Source organism: Balaenoptera physalus, assembly GCF_965194825.1.
Source record: "Balaenoptera physalus genome assembly, chromosome: 2".
Classification (NCBI taxonomy): Eukaryota; Metazoa; Chordata; class Mammalia; order Artiodactyla; family Balaenopteridae; genus Balaenoptera; species Balaenoptera physalus.
The window spans coordinates 168,798,231-168,812,567 of NC_138883.1; the positions used below are offsets into that span (position 1 = coordinate 168,798,231).

General features: G+C 40.5%; 1 protein-coding gene across 11 annotated transcripts in view; it reads right to left on the minus strand.

Moving 5' to 3' along the window:
* Nucleotides 1-284: 284 nt before the first annotated feature.
* ARHGAP21 (Rho GTPase activating protein 21) overlaps nucleotides 285-14,337 on the minus strand; it is a 125,457-nt gene continuing 111,404 nt past the window's right edge. For 7 of the 11 annotated variants that reach the window (XM_082449605.1, XM_082449600.1, XM_082449607.1 and 4 more), the window contains 11 exons: nucleotides 14,132-14,271; nucleotides 13,312-13,454; nucleotides 12,376-12,531; nucleotides 12,201-12,279; nucleotides 11,086-11,159; nucleotides 10,920-11,009; nucleotides 9,147-9,272; nucleotides 8,908-8,949; nucleotides 8,482-8,587; nucleotides 6,528-6,559; nucleotides 285-2,733 (listed from right to left, as the gene is read on the minus strand). In XM_082449605.1, the coding sequence (XP_082305731.1) occupies nucleotides 1,072-2,733; nucleotides 6,528-6,559; nucleotides 8,482-8,587; nucleotides 8,908-8,949; nucleotides 9,147-9,272; nucleotides 10,920-11,009; nucleotides 11,086-11,159; nucleotides 12,201-12,279; nucleotides 12,376-12,531; nucleotides 13,312-13,454; nucleotides 14,132-14,271 (2,650 nt within the window). In that variant the 3' untranslated portion in view covers nucleotides 285-1,071. The remainder of the gene's footprint in view (nucleotides 2,734-6,527; nucleotides 6,560-8,481; nucleotides 8,588-8,907; nucleotides 8,950-9,146; nucleotides 9,273-10,919; nucleotides 11,010-11,085; nucleotides 11,160-12,200; nucleotides 12,280-12,375; nucleotides 12,532-13,311; nucleotides 13,455-14,131; nucleotides 14,272-14,337) is intronic. The other 4 variants (XM_082449606.1, XM_082449604.1, XM_082449610.1 and 1 more) reach the window with 1 other exon arrangement.

Consider the following 14,337-nt stretch of genomic DNA (forward strand, 5'->3'; position numbering starts at 1 on the left):
CCCTGCCAGACACGGCCAAAAAGAGAGGGGGAATGTACAGAGTAGGTAAATTTTTAAAAGTCAGAACCAGGGACTTCCCCGGCCATCCAGTGGTTAGGACTCCGTGCTTCCACCGCAGGGGGCACAGGTTCAATCCCTGGTCAGGGAACTAAGATCCTGCGTGTCGCACGGCAGCAAAAAATTAAATAAATACATAAATAAATAAATGTCAGAACCAATTAAGGCAGTTATAAATGGATGGCATTTAAATATATATATTAGAATAAGTTTCAAGCCATGCAAAGTTCACCAAAACAATTTTTATTTCCAGTGTTTAATCGGGTATGCACACAGGCACGACACAGGTTTGGATCCATTAAGTCCTCATGCAGAATTATATTCTTCTCCATAAAGAAGCCAGTTCCATCCAGGTCACTATCTACACACCTATGTTACAACATTTATATCAAATCTGGTATCTGAAGAAAAGATACACATATAATATGTTCATTTAAGTTACGTATTTTACAGAAAGATTAAAAATTCAAGTCACACAAAACTCAAAAACTGTATTAAAAGTTTGAATAGAAAACTCAGAGATCCACCTGGAATGACTAGAGAATGGAAGTTCTGTATCTACCTGTGTTAAAACTGGTAAATGTGATGAAATTTGTTACCAATAAAATGCATTTGTTTACTCAGTGTAAGTTATCTAATTTTAACAATATGGCACCCTAAAAACCAAATGTATTTTTATGATGAGGCACTTTTGTTAGTGATGAAACCAAAAGAACACATTTGCTGCATACTAATGCCAGCTATTTTCTTCAGTAATCTTGGGTGTTTGCACTATGCGGTGAGTCGCAACAAATAACCTTGCTCATTTGTATACAACTATCCAATATATTTTTAAATATATATATATGTTCTTCTGGCTGTAGTAATGCACTGTAAAGCTATTTCACAGTGCAAAATGATGAAACCAGCCCAAATGAAGGCTGCATAATAACAATTCTGGTACAAGAAAATATTTACAGAGTTATGGAACGTGTAACAGTAGCTTTTATTCGCTGGAGTGGACGTACCCCCAGTTTAAAGACAGGGATGGAACTGTGCTTTGCTGCCTGGGGTTTCGGACAGTTGATGAGGTTGGGCCATCGCTGCAGAACTGGCGTTTTGGCTCGTGTTCTGGAAGCTTTCTCCATTGATTTGGTCAGGTGACTGTGGTGGTGTGGAAAGAGGGGGCCTGTTAGTTGACGCCAAGGTGCTGGGAGAACTGTCTGCATGGGACTGAGAAGACAGGGCTGGGTCCGTGGTGGGTATGTCTAACGTGCTAAGGCTCTGGGGCTGGGGGTCCCCCGCGTCCCCTCTGCTCAGGTCGGCCGTGCTGGTGCGTAGCCGCTCCCTGGCCAGCCAGTCTGAGATGGACAGGTCCTGGGCTGAGCATTTGGGCTTCAACCGAGTCACAGCTGAGAGTTCGGATTCTCTGTCCCCACTCTGCTCCTGCGCTCTCCAGAAATTCAAAACACTGATTTCAGTAGCATCCCTGTGCCCTCCCAGCGTGTGTCTGCGTTTGATGTTTTTCCTTTTGGCAGGATCCGCGTTGGTTTTTTGAGTTCCTACTCCAAACATGTCATCTGCCGGCGCTTTGGGCCTCAGTTTTAACCGATCAGCTATTTTTGTTTTCCAGGTGGGTTCCTGTTTCTCGGATTCGCTTCTGGCTGGTGGTGTCAGCAAACTCCCTGTTGATTTTCCTTTTTTCATCACCTCGAACACCTTCGTGATGGAAGGGGCTTCCTTCTCATTCTTGGCATCTCCTAGAGTCGCGCTGTCTGACTTGAATCTGGCGGATTTTTTCCTGGACAGAGTGTCACACTCAATCAGCTTATGGGAACTGAAGAGCAGTCTCCGGCTCTCTAAACTCGGCGTTAAACTCCCCTCCGTACCGCTGACTTCGCTGCCTTCCGAGTTCCGCCGGCTCGTCTTCATGGCCTCTTGCAGCTTTCCTCGCAGGAGCCTCTCGGAGGCCAGCGCGGCGGGGAAGACGGGGAAGTCGCTCTCGCTGTCCGTCTCCACTGGCCGCCCCTCGCTCACCAGCTCGCTCCTCTCGTCGTCGGCGTCGTCGCCCCTGCTCTCGGCCACCGACTGCACTTCGGGGCTCAGCCGGCTGGAGTCGAGGCCGGTCACGGAGGGGGCGGGCGACGTCGCCGGGTCGTCGGCGGTGATGGTGCCGACACTGACCAGAAACTCGCCGACTCTGGCTTCGGGGCTGGTGGATTTCTTGGTGGAAAACCTCGCCAGGGCGCCGGAGTCGGGCCCCGTCTCGTCCGGGTGGGAGGCCTTCTGGGCCACGAGGGCTCTGGGGCCCTCTTTCAGGATGGCCAGGTGACAGCTCGGGGTGGGCGACCTGCTCTGCTTGGAGCCCTGGGGGGCCGGGGGCTCCGCGCTCTCCCCCCGCAGGGCTCGCTGATCAGCTCTGGCCGCGCTGCCGTCTTTCTTCGCGTGATTCTCTTTGCAAGCCACGGTCCTTTGTTTCCTGCCCGGTGTCTCGCTCTCTTTTTTGGACTCTTCTTTAATATCGTTGTGACCCTGCTCTGCATTTTCTTTCTTAAAAAACACATTGTCCAGTTCGTCTTCCGAGCTGCTGGGCTGTGCTTTTTCTTTTGGTTTTTTCCTCTTGCGACTGGCGGCCGCGAAGATGGACGACACAAGCAGGTCCCTGCTATACTGATCTTTTCCGGATCCCCAAGAACCCTGGGGGGCAGAGACACGAGACTTTGAACATAAGAACGTTATTGAGTTCATTTTCTGAAAAGGTTCCCCCCGCCCAGCACCAATATTTCTTTTTTTGTGTGATTTCCATTGCTTTGGTGATTATTTTTTATTTTTTAACTGAAATATAGTTGATTTACAATGTTGTGCCCGTCTCTGCTGTACAGCAAAGTGACTCAGTTATACACATATAGACATTCTTTTTTTTCATATTCTTTTCCATTATGGTTTAGCACAGGAGACTGAATATAGTTCCCTGTGCTGTACAGCAGGACCTTGTTGTTTATCCATCCTGTATATAACATTGAATAGTTTGCATCTGGTCATCCCAAACTCCCACTCCTTCCCTCCCCCTCCCCCAAGTATTTCTTAACCACTAAAGCCAAGTAATAACAGGGTGTAGTTTTTACACCCCCTTTTAACTTGTACCTAAGACAACTTCTTATTTTTATTTAATCTGTCCCATTTCTTGCCTGGTGGTATTTATCTGCCATGTCACAGCTGACATACACCTGTCTTTCAGGGACACCTTCTGTGCTTGGGGCCCTCTCGCACTCCTATTCTTCTTGACTTCCCTCCATCTACAGACCGTCCCTGCTTCTGCTACCCTCAGAGGGTCCTCAGGTTCCTGATTAAGCTGATTAAGATAAGGGAGCTCCTGGGTTCTCATTAGTTCAGGCAGGCTGGATCTGCAGAGACTGGCCTTAGGTAAATCAAGTTGGCACTGTCTTCACTGACCTCAAGTAACAAGCAAATCACGAAGTTCAAAAAACATAAGGTCAATTAAAGACCTTAAATCCTTACCAAAGAAACACTGCAGTGCCCTGTATTGAGAAAGTGGCAGTGCGGCCAATTGGCTTTGCGGCCAACTGGCTTTGTCAGCTATGCCTAATAGGTTCTTGATGATGAGTGTTTAAGTGTCATAATGCCTACAGGCTAAGTAAATTCGGGTGGGGGCGGTCAATAAACACTAGCTGGTGTAACACACACCATTTAAGTCAAGCAGGCAGGCAGGAAGGCAGGAAGTATGCAGAGTAACAGAAACTGAGTAATAGTTTCTCTATTGTCAGAAAAATCTTAGACAAGCTAGAACTACTATACTGAAGTCTTGAAAATTACAGTAAAAATTCAGGCTTTTGTACTAGAAAGGATTCACCAAAATGAAATCACAGATTGATGGAACTTTGTTTTTATAAGTTATAAAGGATTTTATAATTATACAGGACCTTTCTAAGGGTTATTCACATTTAACACATTCTGTTGAAGACCGTAGGGGATGATGGCTGTGACTGAGCTCTGAATTAGAAGACCTGGTGTTCCTTCCCTAGCTTGCAGTGTATGACACTGCGCAAGTGATTCACTTTTAAACACCTCAACTTCACTGCTGATTTAAGTGAGAAGAAATCAGATTATACTATCTTTAAGATTCCCAACGGTTCCCTTTAAAATTCGATGTTTCTGTGATCACTATGTGTTGGAGCAAATGACTATATTATTTTACAACTGAAAAAAATTGTTACAAAGAATTATATCATTTGGACATCCATTATATTATAGGTATAATACAAACACCACCATAATTTACTTAAGATGAAGAGACTGCTATAACCACAGGTTAAGAAATATGCATCTAGTGAGAGGAAAGGAGTGAATTTCAAACAAGTATGAAATCTAAAACCTAAAAATCTAAATCTAAAATCTTATATTCTGGCAAAAAGAGGTGGGAAACTGTTCCAAAGTAAAGAAGTCTAAGGAGACATGACAACATAACGCAAGGGGCGATCCTTGATTGCATCCTATATACAGAAAAAGAAAAAACAACACACCTTATTGGGACAACTGGCGAAATTTGTGTAAAAACTGTACATTAGAAATAATAATGTATTGTACTCATGTGAACTACCAGAATACAATAATTATGCTGTAATTACATAGAAGAATCCCCTTGTTCTTCGGAGATGCACACTGAAGCATTTAGGGGTAAAGTGTTATCATGTCTATAAGTTAACTCTCAAATGACTCAGAAAAAAAAAATTACATATATATCAAGATTTACCAACTGATAAATCTAGGGCAAAAGGTTTGGGTGCTATTATTCCAATAACATTTTTGTAGGCTTAAAATTTTTCAAAATAAAAAGTTGGGGTAAAACAATGGTAAAAATCACAATACAAGTGATAGCGAATGATATATCATTAAATATTTTATGATATTTTCTGCAAAAATTCAATTCTAATTTAGTCATATGTGATCCCATTATGTTTAGAAATGATATATAATGATATGTATGTCTCATTTCCAAATAGAACATTTGAAGAAATTATTGACAGTTCTACTTGCTACAGTCTCAGAAGAGCAAAGCTGGCACAAACTGAATTAATGAAAAACTCTCTAACTGAATGTCTTAAAAACTACTCAAAAAGTGCACTTTGGTGGTGGTGTCAACAGAACACAAATTATGTAAACAAAAATTGATTATAAAAACAAAATTAGGGACTTCCCTGGTAGTGCGGTGGTTAAGAATCCGCCTGCCAATGCAGGGGACACGGCTTCGAGCCCTGGTCCAGGAAGATCCCACATGCCGCAGTGCAACTAAGCCCGTGCGCCACAACTACTGAGCCTGCGCTCTAGAGCCCGCGAGCTACAATTACTGAGGCCCGTGTGCCTAGAGCCCGTGCTCTGCAACAAGAGAAGCCACCGCAATGAGAAGCCCACACACTGCAACGGAGAGTAGTCCCCGCTCGCCGCAACTAGAGAAAGCCCGCAAGCAGCAACGAAGACCCAATGCAGCCATAAATAAATAAATAAATAATTTATTAAAACCAAAACAAAATTAGTGATCTTGTTGAAAAGAAGGCAAGAATATATATTTTCATAAAAAATGTATAATAATAATAAAGTCTATATTACTACTGAAATGTTTACAGAATGAAATAAAATGTTTGGGATTTGCTTCCAAATAGTCCCGAGGGACTTCCCTGGTGGTCCAGTAGTTAAGACTCTGAGCTTCTACTGTAGGGGACACGGGTTCCATCCCTGGTAGGGGAACTAAGATCCCACCTGCTGCGAGGCCAAAAAAAAAAAAAAAAAAGTCACGAGGAGGAGGAAAGTGGGTGGGTGCAGATGAGACAAACTTGGCCATGTGTTAATTGTTGAGGGTGGATAATAAGGGCTCATTATATTATTCTCTCTACTTTTGCATATGTCAGAAAATTTTCACATTAAGAATGGGGGGGGGGCTTCTTTGGTGGCGCAGTGGTTAAGAATCTGCCTGCCAATGCAGGGGACATGGGTTCAAGCCCTGGTCTGGGAAGATCCCACATGCCGCGGAGCAACTAGGCCCGTGAGCCACAACTACTGAGCCTGTGCGTCTGCAGCCTGTGCTCCACAACAGGAGAGGCTGCGACAGTAAGAGGCCCGCGCACCGCGATGAAGAGTGGCCCCCACTCGCCGCAACTGGAGAAAGCCCTCGCACAGAAACGAAGACCCAACACAGCCAAAAATAAATAAATTAATTAATTTTTTAAAAAAAGAATGAGGGGATAAATGCCTACTTCTTTGAATTATGCTAAACTACACTGAGATAAATCCAACACCCCACCTCACAATCCAGTATTCCTCTATCATATTCTATTTTAAGCATTAATTTTTCCCTTTATAAGACTCTGTTGGCCTGTTATCAGACACAGACAAGGGTGCATCTGCATACGAATCATAACGATCAACCACAAAGCAATTCCCCTCTAAAATATTCCAAACTGTACAAAACAATTTACCTTAGATTTTGTTGAGTCACTAGTAGCTGAATCTGTGAGAAGTTAAAGAAAACATGGTCAGTATTGGTCAGATTCTTTACTGCTTTCAACAAACAATGCAAAACTTATGGAAAAGACAGGCACAGAACAAAATGTGAAAGCAAAACTCAAAAACAATAGAACACAGTGGATAGTCAGAGCTCACAAAGATGCAAGCTGCACCACAGAAAGCCACCGCCATGAAAGGATGCTGTGAATTGTAGGCAGAATCAGCTCAATGATAGGTATGGCAAAGGAGCCCTGTGCTAAACAAAACAGAAACACTAGTGTTTATTAAATTTGCTAAGTATTAAATCTAGCAATAAAGCAGCTCGAAGACCTTTTGAAGAATTGCACTATGTACCACATCCTGTATCTGAAACTGATACACAATGTAGAACGTTTAGGATTGTTGGCCGCCCTCGCTACAAATTGAGATGCTCAGGCTCAGTGTATTTATGTTGATTTTTGTCAGACTGTCCATGTTAAATTTTGGAAGCATATACTGTGTGCGTAAGGATGCATTACGATAACCCTGCTTCTGGGTCACTCTGACGTTACGTTAAATCATGCTGATCTCTGTGCTTTGGACCCCGGTTTCGCATCTGTGCAGTCAGGGATCCTTTTGACTAGTTAAATTGCTACCAGTTTTCCAATTATTTATTCACAAATGCTATTATGGAAATGGAAAAATGGAGAGCATCATTTTACTGTCTGGCAAAAACTCAGATTATACAAGTATAAAGAGGGTAGGAAGGGGCTAGCACTCTTCAGGACGACACCAATTTGGAAATTTTCTCTTTCAACTTCAGGGAAATGGATTTTCAGAACTAATGAGCTGAGCCCCATGCCACGCCCCTTTCAACACATGGCTCAATGCTTTATGACTTTAAGAACTGGTAGACCATACCATGCTATTTCTCCTCACGGTCTGCTTCAGAAATAACAAGAAACAGCAGAAAAACTTTTAAGAAAGTAGTAGTGATCTGTTTCCAATAACCGTAAGAGAAAGTGTACACCACAGATCAGCTCGGTTTGCGTTTACAGGAAGCGGGGGCTTCTGCAGACAAGGCAGCTACAGTGCGGACAGCAGTCCTCCTTCTTCCTACAGTTCCAGCTGTCCGTCAGGGACACCACGGAATCCACTAGCGACATTACCGCGCGATAGACTCCTCCCATCTCGCCTGTGCAACATCAGTACAGATGTGCCTGTGTCAGTAAGTGCTGGAAAGAGAACCCTTTAGGACTACAACGAGAACTAGAGACAAAGGGAGAACACGGTGTAAAACATGCTAGGTTAGTGCAACAGTTTGGCAGGAGAAAATCTGCATCGAAAGAGCCTATTAGAACTGATACTTCACCGAACGTTAGGGTGGCAACAGAAGACAGAAGAAAATGTCAGAGAGATTGTCTTTTACGGTGACCTCTGTAGTGACAAGATAATAGACTGCATTTATGGGAATGGTGCCCATGAGCATTTTACATATTTAACTGGCTGCTTTTTCAACAGAATGTCCAGCTCAAGAGTGAGAACTACTCATACAGTCTAGACCACACTTTCTGCCATCACAGCAACCACATACTCAGTAGCGTGTATCTGTTTTACCTTGTGATGACTATTACATGGAAACTGTGAATTAAAAAAAAAAAAAAAAAAGAACAAAACAGTGGTTTGCATGCTCATTTTCCCTCATATTTCCTTTCTGACAAGCATTACAACTCCATGCACTGCCAATGGCATTACAGTCACTGGAAGATAATTCAGATCAATCAGAAAAGGAAGATTACATTTTTTTTTATTAGTGGAAAGGGAAAAAAAGGAGAAGAAAAGGAAAAAAAAAACATAGTGAATTGTTACTTATGATTGATTTGCTCTTTCATGTTATAAGAATTTAGCTTTTAACCTAGAGATCAATACTGCCCAGGCAAGAGTTACCTGATACATCTCCAGGGGAGACGCCTGTCCTTCCAATGTTGGTGAGTAAATGATCTATGTTTGGCACTGGCTGGGAGTCTACTGTGTTTTCCTCCTGCACTGTTGTCTATGGTTAATAAACAAAGATCTCTTCATCATCTCTTCAAAGATACTTTCTTTAAAATTCAAACAACATTTAGTAAAAGACACATTACTGAGTGGAGGACATATGCTTAATTTTTTACATTATTTGCATATAATTAATTACCAAATAAGTATCATACTTGGATTTTCATTAGATCAGAAACTGAGGCGCTATAGACCTGCTTTCGGGGTGCAAAGCAGACAATAGCATACAAAGCAGGAAGGTGACACAGTTGTAGGATCAGGATCTTGTGTGTCCCAAATGAGAAGAACAGAGTACAAACGCTGACGGACAATACTTACAAGAGGTTCTTCAGCACCTTCTTCTGTGAAAAACCAGTCATGCTAAAATTTAAAATAAAAAAGGTGAAAAAGAGAAATTAAATAACCCCCTACAGAGATCTATATTTTGGAGGACAGCACAGAAAAAAAGGTAATTCTCTTAGGAAAAAAAAAAAAAAATTTATAACCAAATTCAGCCCTACCAACTATCAGCTGCTCACGAAAAAGAATTTTCTCGATGAGCCGAAGCCTGGACTTACGTGCTGGATAAGTGTCTCTACGATCTTGTACTGGTCTGGCATGTGAGTGACCATGTGCGTCATGTTATCCTCAGAGGTCCTCACGAGAGTTGGACCAAACACTATGGCTAGGTTTCTTGGTTCCATCTGCAACAGAGGATGATATTAGAAAATATCACAACTTTTCTTAAGAAAGTAGGCTTAAATTCCCATTGCATGTTTGGCATTTCACTTCTGAAAGACTCTTTTGATGAAAAAGAATTCAAAGAATGGCGGACTGATGTGTGTAAAAAAAAATAATGCTTCAGGGTTAGAGTTTCCATAAACTGATCTATATGTACATTCTTTTTCTTGCTTTAATGACAACATACAATACTTAATTGGCATTCGTTTTTCCCAGGAAGTCTATGATTGAAAACAATTGATCTGGTTCAAAACTAGTATTACAGGGAATTCCCTGGCAGTCCAGTGGTTAGGGCTCCGCGCTTCCACTGCAGGGGGCACAGGTTCGATCCCTGGTCAGGGAACTAAGACCCCACAAGCCGTGCACCTCGGCCAAAAATAAGTATTAACAAAGTTGGATCAACTGACAAAAATATTAAAATCAAAGGGAATAAAACTTGCAAAAGAATAGGGAAAACCTCTCCCCTCAAAAACTAAACAAATGGAAAGAGATACATAAAAATTTCCAAATTTGCGTGAGTAGTACATTAAGATCATGAATATGTAAAACCTAATGTCTGAAAATATTCTTTTGACAAAATTTTTACTTCAACCAAGACTTCCAAAGCTTGTTGCTTATCCTTGTACCAATGAACACCTCAGTATTACATGCCTATATGTTTGTATGTTTCCTTCCATGATAGTTTGTACTCCTGTTTAAGTACCTGATTGTCAAAGGTGCGAATCTTTTGTTTTTCTTTGTTATATCTTATAAGTGTCTGGTGTAATTTTTTGACCTTAGGATTTGATTAAAATATTAAATAAGCAATCCCAAAAACATACTAGAGGGTAAAAAACCATTGTGGAACTCAAAAAAAAAAAAAATCAAACTGGTCTTGGGATCCACACCAAAAATTTAGTTTCCATCCATCACCAAAGTTGATCCCCCTTAACCCTTTCACCCTCCCCTGCACCCCTGCCCCTCCCCCTCTGGTAACCACTACTCTGTTCTCTGTATCTATGTGTTGTTTTTGTTTGGTTTGTTCATTTAATTTGTGTGTGGTTTTTTTTTTATTCCATGTGAGTAAAATCATACAATATTCATCCAAAAGATATTTCTTTAAACAAATCAGGAAAAGCTACACGTGAACAGACTAGATAATACGAAGGAACAATAAATTTTGGTGTGTTTGATAAAGGTAATATGGTGGTGTGAAAACAAAACCAAAAAAAAGTATCTGCTAAATCTAAATGAAACAAAACAAAAAAAGAAAATGTCTGTTGTTTTTCACTGTATACCATTTGATACATTTTTACTGTTGTTTGTGCAAATATTGCCCATTCAAAATATTAATATACAGTTGAAAAATAAAAGAAGTAAAATTTCTGACTTTTTCATTTTTCTTGCTGGATAAACATAAAAGAAAATGTCTTGAAAAAACAACAATTCATATTTTGGGGATCTTTTGCTTTTAGTAGTGATCTTTAGAGGGACGTGATCACCAGTATGATGTATTTTAGAGCTTTTGTTTAATTATAACCTATTTTTGACTATTTCGCATGAAGCAGTGAAGTACATCTTTTCAACTAAAGCCACTGAAAGTACATCTCTTCAATAAACAGTTTACACACCTTATTTTTTTCTGAATTTTCTGCCACTGTCTTCAGATGAGCCGAAAGAAACTTGAGTGTTTCATAATGATGTTCGGGCAAATCATGAATCTGAAACATATTATTTCATGATGGATTTAAATGCTGAACTTTTGTTGTACCTCCAAAAATATAAAATAATACCTACTAGTCTTTTTAATGTTTTCAGACGATCTAGAGGATCTTCCTTACGATTGGCTTCAATAAAGTCGGCATATTTATCTGACAACAGTAAGAACAAAAAAAACCAAATTCATCTTAAATTGTTTAGGTAAGCTGTAATCTAGTTTCCCTTTAAGGTTCAATTTCAAACCACAATTAAAAAGAAAAAAATAGTAGGGAGGACCCCAAATAGCCTTTGAAATGTTGTCCTAAAACTACTATAGGGGCTTCCCTGGTGGCACAGTGGTTAAGAATCCACCTGCCAATGCAGGGGACACGGGTGCGAGCCCTGGTCCAGGAAGATCCCACAGGCCATGGAGCAACCAAGCCCGTGGGCCACAGCTACTGAGCCTGCGCTCTACAGCCCATGAGCCACAACTACTAAGCCCGTGTGCCACAACTACTGAAGCCCGCGTGCCTAGAGCCCGTGCTCTGCAACAAGAGAAGCCACCGCAATGAGAAGCCCGCACACCGCAACGAAGAGTAGCCCCCGCTCGCCACAACTAGAGAAAGTCCACGCAGCAATGAAGACCCAACGCAGCCATAAATAAATTTATTAAAAAAATAAATAAGTAAAATAAAACTACTATAGTTTTTAATGACTCCCCTAGGCCTTATCAAACAAAGGAAATTCCCTAAAATGTGAGTTCTCTGAGGGTACATCCTGTATTTACACAGTCTGTCCACTTTCTCTCCCCGCACTGCAACATCTACTACAAGGTCTTATCTAAGTCAAATAGTTGGTTTGGCTGAAAAAATGCTTTTCTACTAATTGTACCTTATTATGCCTGAGGCTTTTCACTGAGAACAATAATAACATATTTTCAACTCAGCTGTAAACATGAATGAACAGGATAATATACATTTTTACTGAACTTTAACAACGTTTTATAAACTGTTTTTCACTGAAATGTATCAGGAGGAAAAAACAATCCAAATGACAAAAAATAGGACATGATTATGCTTTGTATACAAATAAGAACAAAACCTCCTGTTTCTTTTGACAAAAATATTTTCCCCTGGTTCAATTTAATATGTTGTGGTTTCCCAACAATGTAATGTTCAACTGTTGCATCGGTGTCTTTGGTGGGGTTAACTCACCATTTGTGAAAAGTGGTTCAGGGAGTTTTCTGAAGAAGGATTTTAGTAAACTGCTTATCACATTTAAATCTCGCCATTTCTAGGTATGCAAAATAAAAATACAGTATGTTTGTAGTCAATACCACAAAGGAAAAAAACACAGACCAGTTATTCAAATAGAAATACACAAACTTACATCGTCTTGTATATCAATATCAGCCATTCCCTTGTTGAGTTCCTCTTGCATACTTGAGATTGCTGCATTGTTTCCAGGAACTCTATAAATACCTGTATATTCAAGACCTCTTTCTTCAACTAATTTGCAACATATGTCAACTATTAATGGAATATACTGCAAAACAAGAAATAAACATTTTATTTAACACAGCATGAATGTTTATCTTCAGTTAGTAGATACATATCGTAGTTACAAGGCCCTTTTCATCCAAAAGGAAACAGTATATAAATTGCTGTTATTTGATATAGAGAAAATAAAGAATATAAACATTGGAGAACTGGGAAGAGATAAAACCAGCAAGAGATAGTTGAGTCAGTGGAAAGAGAATGAATAGGTCAAGACTGAAAGAGGAGGACCCACAGGGAGATAATAGTCTAAAGAAGAAACAAGAGCAAGTAGGGAGAATGTGGAAACAGTTCAGTGGAATAAAAGAAGGGGGGCAGGGGCAGAGGAGGGGGAAAGAATAACATCCATCCACTCATGATATGAATCCTAACGTGGGCACTGTAAACACACACACACACACGCACATTTATATTTATCACACTTTCTTAATCAGATTCTTGTTCCCATCCTTCTTTTAAAATGCTGAAAGCAGAAACACACATGACTTGAAAATGACTTCTTACCGATAGTTTCAGATACATTCCTAGCAGTTGAATAATTATTCTATTTCAGAGTCAACACATTAGAAAAAAGCATTATAGATAAAATTACTCCATACACCCGTACAGGTCAGACATGCTTAGAGAAACTAAGGTCTGTTAAGAAGAAGAAAATACTCAACAGATGGACAGATACTCCTTGTGATCTGCACGGCTGTGTATGCGGGTCCTGTTATGACTACGGCTGAATTAATGGCTTTAGGAAATCTGGCTGGCTGGTGTCTCTTACCCGATTAGTATGAGCTGGCGGGCAGTCATCGAGTCTGACCCCGAACGTTCCTGTAGCAGTAGGCTTTTTTTCAAATGTCTTTCTCATAATACTTGGAATGCCTTTTCTCCATGTGCCTTTGTCTTTTGGGGGACTAGTGTCATCTTTTGATCGTTATTCAAAAGAAAATGACATAAAGAAAAGAAAATAGAAACAAGAGTGTTTAAATCATGACTTTAAAGATCCTTTATCAATATTTATATAAATCAGAGTCCTGTACTATAAATAACATATCCTTTATCTATCAAACATATTCTATTCTAGTCTCTTCCTAATATAGCACTCCTTTCAACCCTCCATATAATTTACTACGAATCAATTATGTTTCTTCACCCTTTGACAATCTGTACCATGATTTTCTTTAAAACAGTCAAGACAATAGAATTGATGTGACATCTTTAGAATGAGATTTTAGCAAAAGGAAACATAATGGTTTTATTTCAAAATGAAAGCACCTGGATCCTCTGCATTTATCAAATTGGTAGTTTTTGACATAGATGTATGTGTTGTATTTTCCTTCACTTGATCTTTATTATAAGAACTGGTATCTTGGACCCCAGCTTAAGGGAAAGGCCCCACCAGCCTGGACCAGGCCCCCAGTGATCTCTGGGTTAGCTTACCCTGAGCTGAGGTCCGCAGAAAACGCACAGAAAAACAGGAAAACACCTTTAAAATCCCAATTTTATTAAAAAAAAAATTTTTTTTTTTACTTAGGTATAGTTGGTTTACTACAAACCCAATTTTAAATCCTAGATTTATCTAGGAATGCTGGTATCAGTACCTTTACTGAGAAGCTTCCTTTCTGACTCTTCCTTGGGGGAGTGTGGACTTTGAGTCCGAGGCTCTGCTTTAGCACCAAGTAGAGTCTGCCGGATGCTGAGACTCTGGCGAGGGGTCTTTGGCAACTGCTCTGCCTTGCTGCTGAAAGAAAGGAACATTTCTGACCAAGTACGTATTTTACATCCCAATTAACCTGCAGGCATGGTG